The following is a 17,682-nucleotide window of genomic DNA, read 5'->3' on the forward strand; positions in this document are numbered from 1 at the left end:
AACACACCAACAGCTCAGCAAGACTCAGCCTCCGATTGGATGGCTGAGCTGTCCATCACCATACTGACAACTCAGCACGCTCCTGTCCTAGATGGGACATCTGAACTATCACTTACTGCTTCCAGACACACCAATTTGCGGTATTCTGACAGGGCCCATGTTTTCAGGAATTGTGGTCAACCAGTAATCTTTTGAATAGGTGATAAGATAATTGTGAGATATCTTATTTGTCACGACTTTGATGTTGGGTGTCTAAGGGCTCTTTCCCTGTCACTAATGCTAGGGGTGCCCTAGTTCGCCCTGTTCCCTGGGTTACTTCTGATGGTGAAGATGCTGAGGCCATGTACCTTGCCTTAGCTCCTGAATCTGCCCTCAGTCTCTATCCTTCCCCCACCCAAGGAAGAGGGGTGCAGTAGTGTACAGTAGTACACTAACAAGGTAATATGAACAAGGGCAACAAAAAATACAAAACATACAAATACACACACATAGACAACAGAGGGATGCATCGGGGAGTGGAAGATGGGGTTAAACCAAAGTAGGAGAAGGAAGGGAATTATCACACACTCAAAAACCTAGCAACAGTCACAGATAAATCCAAGAAATGCCTTTCTCCAATGACCACCAGCAACAACCTCCATTCATGCAGCAAAAGCTACTCTGACAATGAGTGCTAGCCAGGGCCCAGTTTATATAGGAGATGGGAGTGGCTAACAGTCCACAGCTGAGAGCCTAAGCTCCAGGAGCTCTCAACAAAGCAGATTAACCCCTGCACTGCCCAAAGAAATTTACACCATTTAATAAGAAGGTTACGTTCTTCTAATTAGTGCAGGAGTAGAAGAAATCAGACGCTGCGGACTTCTGGCTCCTCTCTGTCGCGCTAATCCCGTGACACTCTTTCAAGGGAATCTGTCACTCTCTTTTTGGTATGAAATCGGAGAACAGCATGATGTAGGGGTAGAGATCCTGATTTAGGTGATTTATCACTTACTGATTCTGTTTGGTGTCATTTTGATAAAATCCCTGTTTTCTCTGCTGCAGATCTAGCAGTTCCTGATTGGCAGCTGCCAGTGTACACTGCTGATTTTGACAGAAAGCTGATAATTAGTGGCGATGGTGGGGTTACGCAGAGCAGGGGAACTACATGGCATAAGACAACTCTAGTGATAATCTCCTGCTGATAAAATACTGATTTTAATTAAACAACACACAGCCCAGTAAGTGACACATCGCTGAAGTCAGAGTTTCAGCCCTTCATCATGCTGCTCTTAGATTACATACCAAAAAGCTGTTAACGGATTGTTTTTTAAGAATGAAGATCAGTTCAGTTATACCCATAATAAAAATCCACATAGATAGACCGTAATCACTGTTTATAATGATGAAGCGCCCAATAGATATGACAATACAATGAATTTGTGCAGCAGTTCTGAATGAATAACCTTAGAAGAGTTTTATTTGTAGATAACTATAGTATATGCAAAGTATTTTCCCAAAAGTGACCTTCAGGAATTAGGCAGGAATGTCTGCAGTTTAACTTGTTTGTAAAAGTATAGTACAACTTGTACAGTGGACAGAAAACAATGCTAGAGCCGGCTGGCAGTAGGTAAACACTAAAATGTTATATTCTGGGAGTGGTTAAATTTTTCAGTCTTTTCATAATATTGCTCAGACACAACTGAGTCCATTCCTCCCTTTTACAAAAAAGATCAGTCACATTAAACTTTTTTCCTGTTGCAATTCAAGGCAGGTCCCTTTGGCACTAGGCATCATTTATCTTGTACATGACAATTATACACGTTTTGTCACTTAATTTAGTATTTTTATTCATTTATACATAAGAAAATATTAATTTGCTTGTTTGTTTGTTTTTACATTTAAACATTTCTTTTTATTTTCAAGCAGAACTTTACTAGCGTTAAGTTGGTGTGAACAGACAGCGGTCTGTGGCAGCGTCACGGGAGGGGGAGAACCGCCTCTTACCTGTCGTCATCTCCGGCTCTTCTTTTGATTAGCCAGCCTGGCGTAACGTCGCATGATGACATCACAGCAGGCCAGCTAATCAAAACAATAGTTGGATACAACGGCAGTAATAACGGTTCTCCTGCTGCTGTTCCGCTACCACAAATCACTGTGGTGGCCAATGGAATGAGACGTGCAAATAAATATATAGCAATTCTAATGGACATCTGTGTGATCCTCTGATAGATTTACGCTGCTACATACAGTGCATTTACACCTGTCCAAGAAGCTGAAGACTCATTGTATTCTATAGGACGTGTTAGAGGGGTTTTCTCCTAATTTAAAGGGGTTGTCTGGTCTAAATTGATGAGTCTGCAGTCACTCTGTGTGAATGCAGACATATGAATCCCCCAGCGCAGACACTGTGCTCTGCAAGGATTTGACGGTTTCTGAAGGGTACATATGTGTTTGGAGCGCCCCCACTGCCGCAGGGACGAGGGGTACCCGGTACCGGGCCTCTGAGTCTCTGTCGATGGGGTTGTCACGGTGGCTAGACCCGGTCCGTGACCCTGCTGAGGGGCGTCCAATGAAAAGGGTGTGGATGGTGGTGATGTTGGGGTGCAGTAAATAATGAGGACACAGGGATGCAGTCTCTTTACCTCTTTACTGAAGGTTTCAGGATCCTCAGTCCGGAATACGGTTAACCGGACGGCGCAAGTCCGGCCGGTCCGATGGCACCTCCAGAGTTCCCTTTGCAGGTGGAAATCTGTGCCTACCTTCTAGCGCTTGTGTGTTGTGGTCCTCCCCTGCTGTGCTTACGGGATAGTCCCCACAACTGTTGTGTCTGTTTCTTAAGTTCCCTCACAACTCGATTATGATGTTCTTCTTCGTCCCCCAGATGCTATGGATAGGACGCACCCGTATGACGGGTAGGCTCGGAGTTCTTCCGGGACCCTAGAGTCGCCCATCTCCAAATGTTGCCCCCTATGTCTTCTTAGGTGATTTGGGTGAGACAGCCCGCCTATAACTGACTGTCCTGCCGTTGGTTTGAAGCTAGGCCTGGAGCTCTAAACTTCCTCGGTGTTTCCGGCCACCGGCTGCGCGCCTCAGTAGGATGTTGCCTCGTCTTACAGCACGACTCCTACTGGTGTTTCTCCTTGTTGCGTTGATCTCGTTTCTCACTCTCCTCAATACACCTCGCTTCTTATCCTTTCTTAGGATGCTGCCGCACGTGGGGCAGGCGCAGCTCCGTAACTTTCTCTCTAGTTCGCTAGGTCTCTGCCAGGATCCCACTCCTGACAAGGACCCCCCTGAGTCTCTCCCTGCAACACCCTCTGCCACAGGATGTTGCCTGTTCGATCCCCAGTTCGGTCCCCTTCTTTCTAACTTCCTATCTAACCCCCAGTTTTACCAGACTGTGAGGAGTGGCCTAATACATAGCGCCCTTAGCTCCCCCTGGAGGCCAGAGTGTGAAGTGAATTGGTGTCTGTGATACCTGGTCAGGTGAACTCCTTCAGTGCCATCAGACGTACCATAGCCCCCCTTAGTGGCGGAGCAACAGTACTGCAACGACCAGGACTCTGGGGCGCTGCATGTTATTCATACTCCCGGGCAGAAACCAACTAGTGGGCATCGTTTCATACACTTGCATAGAGCGTGGCCGTGCCCACTAGTTGGTTTCTGGCTTTGATTTTTTTTATAAACTTTCAGAAAAAAAATTAAAAGTCGAGTTGGCAACCCTGAATGCTGTGTCTCAAACTTTTCCATGTTTTTTTTTTGCATAATGATTCTTCTTGGCCAGGTATTGACTGTGGAAAGCATTTCATGATGTAGTGTGTGACTCCTGTTGTGTAGTGTGTGTCACGTTATCCTTTTCGGAGCTGCTGACTGACTGGAGTCGTATAATACATCATTGGTCTGACAGAACAGGACAGTCATTAGTGATTGTAGTTATAGCCTCTAATATGGCTCTATTAGGGGATCATACACGTCATAGCTGCAGATTCTCTACAAAGCAGTGGCAAGGTGTGTTAACAGTTGTAATGGCTGGACACATTCGGGGTCTACCCTGTGAGCTACACAGTAACCTCCCAAAAGAAGTTGGCTTTTCATCCACCAATTAAGCATTTCTGCTGAGGTAGGGCTAAGATTGTAAGATTATGGTGGATTTGGGAGGAATAACTGGAAACGGAAAATTTTTCCAAATTTTACATTCTGCGCATTAATGAGATTAGGCACAGAAGCAGTGACAGTGTTATCAACGCTGGAAAAATGGTTGGCACCTGCCGTCCAGCACTTTCGGAAGGGATAAGAGTTGTGTACATCGATGCACATTGACTGCTGACAAAGGGAATGAGCTCCCCTTGTCATCTCATTGTCAGCCCTGTCATTGTGTCTACTGGGGCCAATTATTTATGTCGTCACGTGGGCTTAGCAGGGATTCCCAAAGCTGTCCATTATAAGCTCCTATTCCTGCATACTTCCTGCATTAATGATATGTACCCCAAAATTTTTTCTAAAGAATAAGCAACTAATTTTGCAAAAAAAGAGGGCAAACAGCTATGTAGACAGAACTCAAAATTAAGAGCTTTGGTCAATACAATTCTCTGGGCCAAAAAGGGTAAAAAAAACCTCCTTTGGTCTTAATTAGGTCTTTTTTTTATTACGAGAGTAGTGATGATGAGTAGAAGACCCAATATGTCAATCACTTGTTATCCAGATGTGATGGCCCATTCATGGCAGACTAAGAAAACATCAATTTCAAGCAAATTATGTAGTGTTTTTAAAACTTTTTTTTCTACAGTCTGTGGAGTCTTTCATGCTCTTTAAAGAAATCTATAGGGGAAAGATAGCAGGAAAATCCCATACATAGAGCATGTTGTGTTTAGAAAAAAAGTCACTGCCCAACCGTTCCCCAAATGTCAGACATTAAAAGTCATTGTATGTAATTTCCTTTAATATTTCAATTTAATGTCTGTAAAGCGCTGTGGAATTAATTGCGCTATATAAGCGAGTAAAATAAAAAATATAGACCTTAATTTAAAATTGGGCAATGCAAAAACGACATTACATTGGTACCAAATAATGTTTGTTTTTAGAGAAACACTTTGCAGAATCCAACCATAGAAACCGTATTTTCTACTGTATATTCCTAGTACTTTTTGGTATGTCGGTGACTCTTAGGTCGGGATCACACATGCCAGTCTCACATGTTAATACCCGGCATTGCCGCCGTCACTCAGGAGCGAAGCGTGCGGCTTCATGTATTGCTATGTGGCTGCATGCTCCGCTCCTGAGTGACGGCGGCAATGCCTGGTATTAACATGTGAGACTCGGCCGTATTTATGGCATGTGTGATCCCGACCTTAGACATGGTTCTGTGCACATTAACAAACCTTGGATCAAAGTCAAGATAAAAGGCAATTGAAAAATCCCAGATTTTTTATTTCCTAAGGGTTTGTTCACATGTAGCATTTTTTATTGTTTTTTACACTTTTTTTTTTAGGGGGAAAAATTTAGTGTTTTATTACAGTAATGGCAAATTTATTTACATTTCTAACATCTTAGTGCATTTTTTTCCTATTGTTTTTGACCTGTGTTGCTTTTTTTTTTTTTTTTAATTGCATGTCAATACTTTCAGCGGTTTTACTGCAGCTTTTCCCCGTTGAGATAAAAAATGCTTAAGCCTCAAACAAATGGCACAGAAACCGCATCCAACACCTGCAGTTTGATAGCAACAATCTGCATTTTTCATGGAGAAAAAAAGCAATGTGTGACCATACCCTTATAAAGTAGTTTGCCCAACACCTATATTATTCGTTATAGAAGCCAGATTTGTATTTACAAGACTGTCACATTGGATCTTTTTCTTTTCCTCTATTATAGCAATAACAGAACATTTCTACATTTACGTTATACTCCTGAAAGAGCCATGAGATATCTCCAAACTCATAGGTCATTCTACGTTTCATGCAGCAGCCTTACGGAGCATGTGTAGTAGACAGGATAGCTTTGTGACATATTTCTAAAATATTTACAATAATGTATCTCTATTGCTAAAATATTTCTCTCCTATCACAGAGAAGGACGCCCTTCCTGGGGAGGGAAGACTCAGCATCCAGTCGGGGAGCAGCAGTCCCACTTCTCCACAGCTCCCCGTCCTCCCATCTCTCTGATCCTGAAGACTTTGGTGGTCTGGAAACTAGCAGCTTGCTTCAGTACACAGACACTGTCCTCCACATCACCGAGGACAATGGGATGGAGAACCCCCTCGTCTCCGGACATTTTAATTTCACTCATATTGAACTTGGGGAGACAGACATTGATTTGGATGAATCTCACGTTTAGTCTTGAGACTTTTTTCCCCGTCTTTTCTCACTCATGCCTATAGACAAAGTGCCAAGCACTTGCTGTCCCTCCCTTGTGATCCTGTTGTGTTTGCTTTGGAGGGTGTATGTGGTTATGCTGCTTATCTGACCTCGCTGCTTCGCTTTTGGGTGAACATACTCTAGTTAAATATGGAATGGAAGGATCTGCTTCAGATGGGACCAAAGAATGCAATGAAATCCCTACTCTTGTCACTCGGCATCCATGTGCTCTAACCGTATGGGAAGCATACAGCAAGCTAATGCCAAACCTACCCGTATATGATCAACCTGTGACACATCCCAGCAATGCCAGCGCACACGTCAGATGTGCGGGCACCAGTATACATGTTAGTGCTGCTTTACACAGTCATCGAGAGGCCTTACATGAGACTGACTACAAGGCACAGATCTCATATTGCAATGTTTCTTCCAGTTCTATTGACTTCATAGACATTGAGTTGTTACAGAAGTGAGTGAGGGATAGGAGTTGATGTTCCACATTGGATAGGGTTGTAAACAAAAAGTGTTTCCTGCCATATTTTACACTGTGATGCTTTTTGAGGACTAGTTGGCCAATCCATAGGATAAATATTTAGCCGTATTAATGAACAGCGGATACACTATAATGGTTGCCGAGAAAACAATGACAGGTGGGAATCAAGGGTTTGGAAGTCATTTGTAGTCCACTCAGCCTAGGCTAGACAATGAACATATTTCTGATTGGCAAATAAAAGAGCAGATTTAACCTGAAAATCAATAGGAGGTGGATTTTGAAATAGAATATGAAAAAAATACTGTCTTAATGGGACTCTGTCATCAGCATTTAACCCCTAAACTATTTATATGTGTAATGTAGCTCTTTCAAACACAAGTCTAGCAATAAATACCTTTACGTGGCCGGTCTGTTCATCCGTTACTGAGAAATCAGCGTTTGAATTGATATTTAAATGAGGCTGAAGAGCTATGGTAGATCTGAAGCCTCTGTCACTCCAGCTCTATTCCCTGCCTGAGCTGCCTCCTCCTGCTTCATAGACAGCCTCTATACCAGTGTTTCCCAAACTCCAATCCTCACGGACCCCACGGGTCATGTTTTCAGGATTTCCATAGTGTTGCACAGGTGAGACAATTCCTGATGCCTTGATGATACTTCCGCTACTTGAGCAATACTAAGGAAATCCTGAAAACACGACCCGTGGGGTCCGTGAGGACTGGAGTTTGGGAAACACTGCTCTATACTGTGTGACTTCAGGCAAAGGAGCTGTCAATCAAGTAAGAGGAGGTAGCACGGGCAGGGAATAGAGTCGGAGTGACGGAGGCTTCATATCTAGAAATAACTCTTTAGTCTCATTTACATATCAAATGTTGATTTCAGTAATAAAGGGATGAACTGGCCATGTAAAGATATTGCGAAACTTAGGTTTCAAAGAGCTATATTCACATATAAATAGTTTAAGGGATAAAATCCTGCTGACAGATTCCCATGAATATTCCATTAAAGTCCATCCTCTCTAAAGTCCTAAAATGTAACATTTTTCTAAGATATCACTTGTTTTGCAATTATTATTAATTTTTTAGACAGATTTTTAGCTTTGTGGTATGGAAACCTTTAACAAGCTGCTGTTAACAGATCTATTGTTCTCAGTTTTATTTCTCAGAAGAAACACTTCATATGAATGAACACTAGCACATATGAACCCCTTGAATAATTTTGATTGTTAACCCATTCAGAGAACCAGATATTTAATATATGTTACAAATATACAATATATGATGCATTAGACTGTCTGCTGATTCTGCAAAAGAAGTGAGGTATAAATGGAAAATAGTGTGGGAAATTCTATTTCGGAGATAATATATATGTTGTGAAGAGATAAAAGATGTATTGTGTGATGAATAAATAAATATTTATTTTAAAACGTTACTATTCTTAAGAGAGTGTTTGATATAAATTAAAGAATATGGTACAGTGGATATAAAAAGTCTTCACATCCCCCGGTTAACATGCCAGGTTTTTGTCATGTAAAAAAAATCTTACCAAGAAGAATCATTTTAGATGTTTTTCCATCTATAATCTGTACAAATCCATTGAGAAACAAACTGATATCATTTTAGGGAGAAAATAAAAATTACAAAACTAAAATATAGTGGTTGTATAAGGCTGGGGTCACACATGCGTGTTTTACGTACGTAAGAGCGCATAAACTACGTCCGTAAAACTCGCATTACATACGGCACAATGCTTCTCAATGGGGCTGCTCCTATTAGCCGTATATTACGGTTCAGTATTATACGGCTTTCTACGGCCGTACAAAATCGCAGCATGCTGCGTTTGTCAGCGTACTGCGCAAATAATACGCCAATGAAAGTCTATGGGGGCGAGAAAAATACGGATTCCACACGGACCAGCAGTGTGACTTGCGAGAAATACGCAGCGCTGTTAGTGAAAAGTCGGTAATTCAATTGCCGGCTTTTTCCTTCTCCTGCACAAACCCGACAGGATATGAGACATGGTTTACATACAGTAAACCATCTCATATCCCCCTTTTTTTTGCATATTCCACACTACTAATGTTAGTAGTGTGTATGTGCAAAATTTCAGCGCTGTAGCTGCTAAAATAAAGGGTTAAATGGCGGAAAAAATTGGCGTGGGCTCCCGCGCAATTTTCTCCGCCAGAATGGTAAAGCCAGTGACTGAGGGCAGATATTAATAGCCAGGAGAGGGTCCATGGTTATTGGCCCCCCCGTGGCTAAAAACATCTGCCCCCAGCCACCCCAGAAAAGGCACATCTGGAAGATGCGCCTATTCTGGCACTTGGCCACTCTCTTCCCACTCCCTGTAGCGGTGGGATATGGGGTAATGAAGGGTTAATGCCACCTTGCTATTGTAAGGTGACATTAAGCCAGATTAATAATGGAGAGGCGTCAATTATGACACCTATCCATTATTAATCCAATTGTAGGAAAGGGTTAAAAAACACACACACACATGATTAAAAAGGATTTTAATGAAATAAACACAGCGGTTGTTGTAATAATTTATTGTTCTCGCAATCCATTTGCAAACCCTCGCTTGGCAAAATAATAAACGCACAAAATACATACCTTCTGATGTCAGATCACGTCCAACGATGTAATCCATCTGAAGGGGTTAACTAATATTACAGGCAGGAGCCCTGCTAAATACAGCGGTGCTCCGTGTCTGTAATCCCCCGGCGAATGAATGAAATGTAGGTCATTGACCTACATTTCCTTCAGTCGCGGTGATGCGCCCCCTGGTGGATGTCCTCATATGACCTGGAGCGTGGGAAAAAGTTCCCAGGCTGCAGTTCATGAGAACATCCACCAGAGGGCGCCTCACCGCGACTGAATGTAAGTATAGATCACTGCTTTCCTTTCAGCACCCGGGGATTACAGGCACGAGCGAGTGGTTTATCGCAGCTCTGCCTGTAATATTAGTTAACCCCTTCAGATGGATTACTTCGTGGGACATGATCTGACATCAGAAGGTATGTATTTTGTGCGTTTATTATTTTGCCAAGCGAGGGTTTGCAAATGGATTGCGAGAACAATAAATTATTACAACAACCGCTGTGTTTATTTCATTAAAATCCTTTTTAATCATGTGTGTGTGTGTTTTTTAACCCTTTCCTACAATTGGATTAATAATGGATAGGTGTCATAATTGACGCCTCTCCATTATTAATCTGGCTTAATGTCACCTTACAATAGCAAGGTGGCATTAACCCTTCATTACCCCATATCCCACCGCTACAGGGAGTGGGAAGAGAGTGGCCAAGTGCCAGAATAGGCGCATCTTCCAGATGTGCCTTTTCTGGGGTGGCTGGGGGCAGATGTTTGTAGCCAGGGGGGGCCAATAACCATGGACCCTCTCCTGGCTATTAATATCTGCCCTCAGTCACTGGCTTTACCACTCTGGCGGAGAAAATTGCGCGGGAGCCCACGCCAATTTTTTCCGCCATTTAACCCTTTATTTCAGCAGCTACAGCGCTGAAATTTTGCACATACACACTACTAACATTAGTAGTGTGGAATATGCCAAAAAAATGGGGATATGAGATGGTTTACTGTATGTAAACCATGTCTCATATCCTGTCGGGTTTGTGAAGGAGAAATGCAAAGCCGGCAATTGAATTACCGGCTTTTCACAGATATCGCGCTGAATGAAATCTAAATACAGAATATATATATATATGTGTCTCAATGACATATATATATATATATATATATACTGTATATATGTTTTAATGAACATTTGAGCACATAAATCCATTAGATGTCGGTTTTGCAAGCCTGCGCGAAAATCTCGCAGTACGGATGCCATACGGATTACATACGGAGGATGCCATGCGCAAAATACGCTGACACACCCTGACTACGGATCAATATTTTGGGAACATTTCTCCATATTACGGCCGTAGTACGGACGTATAATACGTGGCGTATTGTCTTACGCCATGTGTGACCCCAGCCTAAGTGTGAACACCCTTTTAGAATTGAGGATGTGTCTGTGTTCAGAATTAGGCTGTGTGCACACATTCAGGAATTTTTGCGTTTTTTTAAAGCCGCGAAAAAACCGCATATATTAAGCATCCTATTATTAGAACGCATTCCGCATTTTTTGTGCACATGTTGCGTTTTTTTCCGCGGTGGAATCGCATTCCGGAAAAAAACGCAGCATGTTCATTCTTTGTGCGGAATTGCGGGGATTCCACACACATAGGAATGCATTGATCCGCTGACTTTCCGCATGTGGCATGTAGCGAGACCGCTGCATCACCTGGGGTAATTGCCGCTAGGCATTACTGGGAACGGGAGCATCGCGAGGAGCGGGGAGACTGCCAGGGATGCCGGAAGGTGAGAATATCATGATTTTTTTTTTATTATTATTATTTTTAACATTAGATCATGCATAGGCAGCATCAATAGTAAAAAGTTGGTCACACTTGTCAAACACTATGTTTGACAAGTGTGACCAACCTGTCAATCAGTTTTCCATCGATGCTACAGAGCGCTTGGAAAACGTTAGCAGTCTGCAAGCTAATTACGCTTGTAAAACGCATGTCAATTCCGCATGCGTTTTTCACACACACGCACACACACCCTAAATAACTCTAGCGCACTCGCGTGCACCGCTGAGAGACACTTATACGCTAGGCTCCACACCCAAACACTCACACCCAGTCGGCCAATCCAGAGCTGCCACATCATCAGAGCAGCAAACATTCGACCACCAATGAGAAGCCGTCACATCACGGACATGCTTAGTAAGGTGATTTCTGGACTTAGACTCCAGCGCACAAGGTTGCACCCGTATATCACTGGTTACCATACACTTTTTTTAAACAATAAATTTTTATTGAAATTTGCATATAAGGTACAGAAGAAAAACTGTAGTATAAACATGTATTACAATATGTAAAAAAAAGGAAAGGGAATATACCCAATTAGCATACAAACAAACAGACATATAACATAGTGGGGGAAGGGGAGACCTGAAAACGAATTGCAATGCATCTAGTCCTAGTTGGGTAGTTCAATCGGAGTCCTGAGGATCAGAGTTAGTCAGTTGAAATACTGGTGTAGCGAAAGGGGTATGGTTTGCATATTCTGCCCATGGAAGCCAAATAAGTTCAAATTTGCCCACTTTGTCTGTGAGTATGGCCGATAGTTTTTCGTTTATCATGTACCAAGAGAGACGCGATTTAACCATAGATAATTCCGGTTACCATACACTTGACTGGAGAGCCAGCAAAAACCAAACGTAAATCATGAGCCTGAGCAAGACGCCGGGACCAATGTCTGTGCAGCAATCAGAACGGCCGGCCCTGAATGGGAGACCACAGTATCAGATAATGCTTGGGATCTATCCCGTGCAGTAGGAGAATCGCAACACCTAACAATGACATTAAGGCTAAGTTCACACGTTGCAGAATTGCCGCGGAAATGTCCGCGGCAATTCTGCGCCTCCTGCCGCGGGTATATCGCATGCAGAATTTGCATGCATATACCTGCAGAAAACTAGCATTTTGCAAGCATAATTAGCTTGCAGAATGCTAGCGTTTCCCAAGCGATCTGTAGCATCGCTTGGAAAACTGTTTGACAGGTTGGTCACACTTGTCAAACATAGTGTTTGACAAGTGTGACCAACTTTTTACTATAGATGCAGCCTATGCCGCATCTATAGTAAAAGATAGAATGTTAAAAATAATAAAAAAAAATTAAAAAAAAAGGTTATACTCACCTCAGCGGCGTCCGTTCCTAATGCTGTGTGTTCAGGACCTTCCATTGATGTAGCGGTCACGTGACCGCGGGTCATGTGACCGCGACGTCATCACAGGTCCTTCACACACACCTCGGAAGACGCTGAGAAGGTCGGGCCACCAGAGGGTGAGTATATCGCTATTTATTTTAATTCTTCTTTTTTTACCACTTATATGGTGCCCAGTGCGTGGAGGAGAGTCTCCTCTCCTCCACCCTGGGTACCAACCGCACTTGATCTGCTTACTTCCCGCATGGTGTGCACAGCCCCGTGCGGGAAGTAAGCAGATCAATGCACTCCTATGTGTGCAGAATCGCCGCGATTCCGCAATTTTAATGAACATGCTGCGTTTTTTTCTGGATTGCGATTCCGCTCAGGAAAAAAATGCAGCATATGCACAAAAAATGCGGATTGCATTCTGTTACATAGGATGCTTAATGTTAGCGTTTTTTTCACGGTTTTATAGCGTTTTTATAGCGAAAAACCGCAAAAAAACCGCAAAAAATCTGCTACGTGTGCACACAGCCTAAAGGTGGAAAAAGTTCTTAAATTATTGTTCTTGGTATGATTTTTTTTTACAAGACAAAAATCTGTCATTTTAATAGCGGTGTGTAGACTTTTATATATCCACTGTATGTGTTACTGAACTTACTGAAGGTTAAAGCTAATGAGAACATAGTGCAGCTCCATGATATGGTACCCAAGAACTTCTGTGGGTTTTCACTGCACCACTGTATGCCTTCAATTGTACATGAACATTTTCTTATTGCATTTATTTGCTGAAAAAGTCATGTCATTTACCATAGGACTCAGTGTTAAAGGGGGTGCACCATATGGCGATATACTGTCTATGGCACTATAGCGTGCGTGTGGAGGGCCACTACTGATATTGCTAGTGGTCCTTTTCTTAGGCTTAGGCTGTAACCTTCTGACAATATGATTTCTGAACCTCTACTAAAGTCTAGCTATTTTGAAATTACATGAAAAGTCATCATAAATCCATGAGTGTGGAAGAACTGAACATTGCTTTATTGGAAGACACAAGAGAACCAGCACCTTCTGTAGCGCTCCTATTAAAATGCCATTTTCACTTTTTACAGTTCCCCAGCCCATTTACTCAAGCCAAGGTAATACCAATGGGAGGCCACCCTAATTGACCTCTCTCAATATTTGCATTCAAGTCTTTACAAATAAGTAGCACAAAAGAAACTGTTGTGTCACGCTGCAGGAGTGTTACTACCTGGCATCGGCTCCATGGGCCACTCCTTGGGCACAACTGTGGAGCTCTGGACTCATGCAGAATTATTTCCCTATTAATGACAGATGATAAAATCCAGGATAGATATTTAGCATACAGCTCAGGTCATACATGAGAACCAATTAGGTGTTATGCCCATTAAAGGAAACCTATCATGTCCCCAAATGCCATTAAAGGGACTCTGTCAGCACAGAATGACTGTCCAAACCAAGCACAGGTGTTCGGTGCCTCACAGTAGGGCAAATCGTTTAAGTACAGTTGTGTGAAAAAGTGTTTGCCCCTTCCTGATTTCCTATTCTTTTGCATGTTTTTCACACTTATATGTTTCATATCACCAAACAAATGTAAATATTAGACAAAGATAACACAAGTAAATGCAAAATGGAGTTTTTAAATGAAGGTCTTTATTATTGAGTGAAAAATAAATCCAAACATACAGAGCCCTGTGTGAAAAAGTGATTGCCCCCTAAACCTAATAACTGGCTAGGCCACCCTTAGCAGCAACAACTGCAATCAAGCGTTTGTGATAACTGGCAATGAGTCTTTTACAACCCTCTGGAGGGACTTTGGCCCACTCATCTTTGCAGAATTGTTGTAATTCAGCCACATTGGAGGGTTGCCTTTTTAAGGTTATGCCACAGCATCTCAATCGATTAAAGGGAATCTGTCACCCCATTTTTGTCCTATAAGCTAAGGCCACCACCATCAGAGGCTTAAGGTACCGTCACACTAAGCAACGTCGCCAGCGATCTGTGACGTTGCAGCGTCCTAGGGAGCGATATCGCTGTATTTGACACGCAGCAGCGATCAGAATCCCGCTGTGAAATTGCTGGTCGCTGCTAGAAGGTCTGCACATTATTTGGTCGCTAGGTCGCCGTGTATCGCCGTGTTTGACAGCAAAAGCAACCATACCAGCGATATTTTACACTGGTAACCAGGGTAAACATCGGGTTACTAAGCGCAGGGCCGCGCTTAGTAACCCGATGTTTACCCTGGTTACCAGCGTAAAAGTTAAAAAAACAAACAGCACATACTCACCAGCGCGTCCCCCAGCCTCTGCTTCCTGACACTGACTGAGCGCCGGCCCTAAACTGAAAGTGAAAGCACAGCGGTGACGTCACCGCTGTGCTGTTAGGGCCGGAGCTCAGTCAGTGTCAGGAAGCAGAGGCTGGGGGACGCGCTGGTGAGTATGTACTGTTTGTTTTTTTAACTTTTACGCTGGTAACCAGAGTAAACATCGGGTTACTAAGCGCGGCCCTGCGCTTAGCAACCCGATGCTTACCCTGGTTACCCGGGGACCTCGGCATCGTTGGTCGCTGGAGAGCGGTCTGTGTGACAGCTCTCCAGCGACCAAACAGCGACGCTGCAGCGATCTGCATCGCTGTCGCTATCGCTGCAGCGTCGCTTAATGTGACGGTACCTTTACAGTGCCTTGCAAAAGTATTCTGTTATCTAGGAACTTTTCAACCTTTTCCCACATATCATGCTTCAAACATAAAGATACCAAATGTAAATTTTTGGTGAAGAATCAATAACAAGTGGAACACAACTGTGAAGTTGAATGAAACTTATTGGTTATTTTAAATTTTTGTGGAAATTCAAAAGCTGAAAAGTGGGGCGTGCAATATTATTCGGCCCCTTTACTTTCAGTGCAGCAAACTCACTCCAGAAGTTCATTGTGGATCTCTGAATGATCCAATGTTGTCCTAAATGCCTAATGATGATAAATATAATCCACCTGTGTGTAATCAAGTCTCCGTATAAATGCACCTGCTCTGTGATAGTCTCAGGGTTCTGTTTGAAGCACAGAGAGCATCATGAAGACCAAGGGACACAACAGGCAGGTCCGTGATACTGTTGTGGAGAAGTTTAAACCCGGATTTGGATACAAAATGATTTCCAAAACTTTAAACATCCCAAGGAGCACTGTGCAAGCGATCATATTGAAATGGAAGGAGTATCATACCACTGCAAATCCACCAAGACCCGGCCGTCCCTCTAAACTTTCATCTCAAACAAGGAGAAGACTGATCAGAGATGCAGCCAAGAGGCGAAAAGACCACCAAAAATAATGATGAAACTAAGGTCTGTAATTAACTGAAACCACCATAAATCAAAAAGAGACCTAAAAAATATAGCTTTAATACAAAATGTTTAAAACTAGAGACATATAAGTACAACTAATATTCCAATAGTAGCGAACCTGCAATTATGGGTCTTTACATGATACAAAAAATGTAATAAATAAATAAATAGGAAAAGGACTAGGGAAGAAAGAGGTGCCTCTCCCTAGAGTGTTCCCTTCCTGGCTGCGGAGGTTGGCACCCTGGGAAGCGATATGGCGCCCCCGCTCAACGTGGACTGACCCTAAAGGCCCTAGCAGGTATCCCTACCAAAAGCCATCACCTACAATCACACCAAAAAACAAAAAAGAAAAAAAGTGATAATATACAATAAACAATGCTAATGCTGGCAAACGGTGTAAACCTAACACCTAATAGAATCGTATTGGGTAGATTCAAAGTGAAAATTATGCGCTCTATTAATGCTGAAGAATAAGATCTAAATAGTATATTGAATAATATCCCACAGTACATTCCTCCTCAAAGGAACCAATACCATATATCCATGACTCCAGAACCACGCGCAGCGATAGCATTTTCCGCTGCCTGTGCCAATCAAGGGCACCCCCCCTGATGAGCCCCTCTGAATTTTCTTATGGGGCGAAACGCGTCGGGACGAGACATCTGTCTCCGCAAAGATAAGTGGATCATCACTATACACATGTGCTGTTATGCTGGCAGTCTATTGGGATGAGACACTGTCCCTATAAACGTATCCAGGTGTTAGAATGGCCAAATCAAAGTCCAGACCTCAATCCAATAGAGAATCTGTGGAAAGAGCTGAAAACTGCTGTTCACAAACGATCTCCATCAAACCTCACTGAGCTCGAGCTGTTTGCCAGGGAAGAATGGGCAAGAATTTCAGTCTCTCGATGTACGAAACTGATAGAGACATACCCCAAGTGACTTGCAGCTGTAATCGCAGCAAAAGGTGGTGCAACAAATTATTAAGTTAAAGGGGCTGAATAGTATTGCACGCCCCACTTTTCAGTTTTTGAATTTCCACAAACGTAAAATAACCAATAAATTTCATTCAACTTCACAATTGTGTTCCACTTGTTGATTCTTCACCAAAAATTTACATTTGGTATCTTTATCTTTATGTTTGAAGTATGATATGTGGGAAAAGGTTGAAATGTTCCAGGGAGTCGAATACTTTCACAAGCCACTGTATCTACAGCATTCCATAATGCTGTAGATAAACCCCCCGATGTAACCTGAAAGATAAGAAAAACAAGTTAGATTATACTCACCCAGGGGTGGTCCCGATGCGGTGCAGTCCGATGGGCATCGCGGTCTGGGAAAGGTCAGAGAGGCCCGGCACCTGCGCATTGCAGTACTTTGCTGTGCCCTCAACAGAGCAGACAAAGTACGCCTGTGCAGGAGCCGCAACAGGAAGCAAAGAGGACGACATCGTATTAAGATGGGAGGCGCCGGACGGCATCGGGACCACCCCTGGGTGAGTATAATCTAACTTGTTTTTCTTATCTTTCAGGTTACATCGGGGGCTTATCTACAGCATTACAGAATGCTGTAGACAAGCTCCTGATGGCGGTGGCCGCAGCTTATAGGCCAAAAATGGGGTGACAGATTCCCTTTAAGATCAGGACTTTGACTAGGCCACTCCAAAGTCTTAATTTAGTTTTTCATAAGCCTTTCAGAGGGGGATTTGCGAGTGTGTTTTGGATCATT

General features: G+C 42.9%; 1 protein-coding gene across 23 annotated transcripts in view; it reads left to right on the forward strand.

Annotated features, from left to right (window-relative positions):
- The window catches only part of UNC80 (unc-80 subunit of NALCN channel complex), a 287,092-nt gene extending 280,072 nt beyond the window's left edge, over window positions 1-7,020 (forward strand). For 21 of the 23 annotated variants that reach the window (XM_077272205.1, XM_077272209.1, XM_077272212.1 and 18 more), the window contains one exon: window positions 6,043-7,020. In XM_077272205.1, the coding sequence (XP_077128320.1) occupies window positions 6,043-6,309 (267 nt within the window). In that variant the 3' untranslated portion in view covers window positions 6,310-7,020. The remainder of the gene's footprint in view (window positions 1-6,042) is intronic. The other 2 variants (XM_077272223.1, XM_077272228.1) reach the window with 1 other exon arrangement.
- Window positions 7,021-17,682: the final 10,662 nt, after the last annotated feature.

The sequence above is a fragment of the Ranitomeya variabilis genome, chromosome 7 (genome assembly GCF_051348905.1).
Source record: "Ranitomeya variabilis isolate aRanVar5 chromosome 7, aRanVar5.hap1, whole genome shotgun sequence".
Classification (NCBI taxonomy): domain Eukaryota; kingdom Metazoa; phylum Chordata; class Amphibia; order Anura; family Dendrobatidae; genus Ranitomeya; species Ranitomeya variabilis.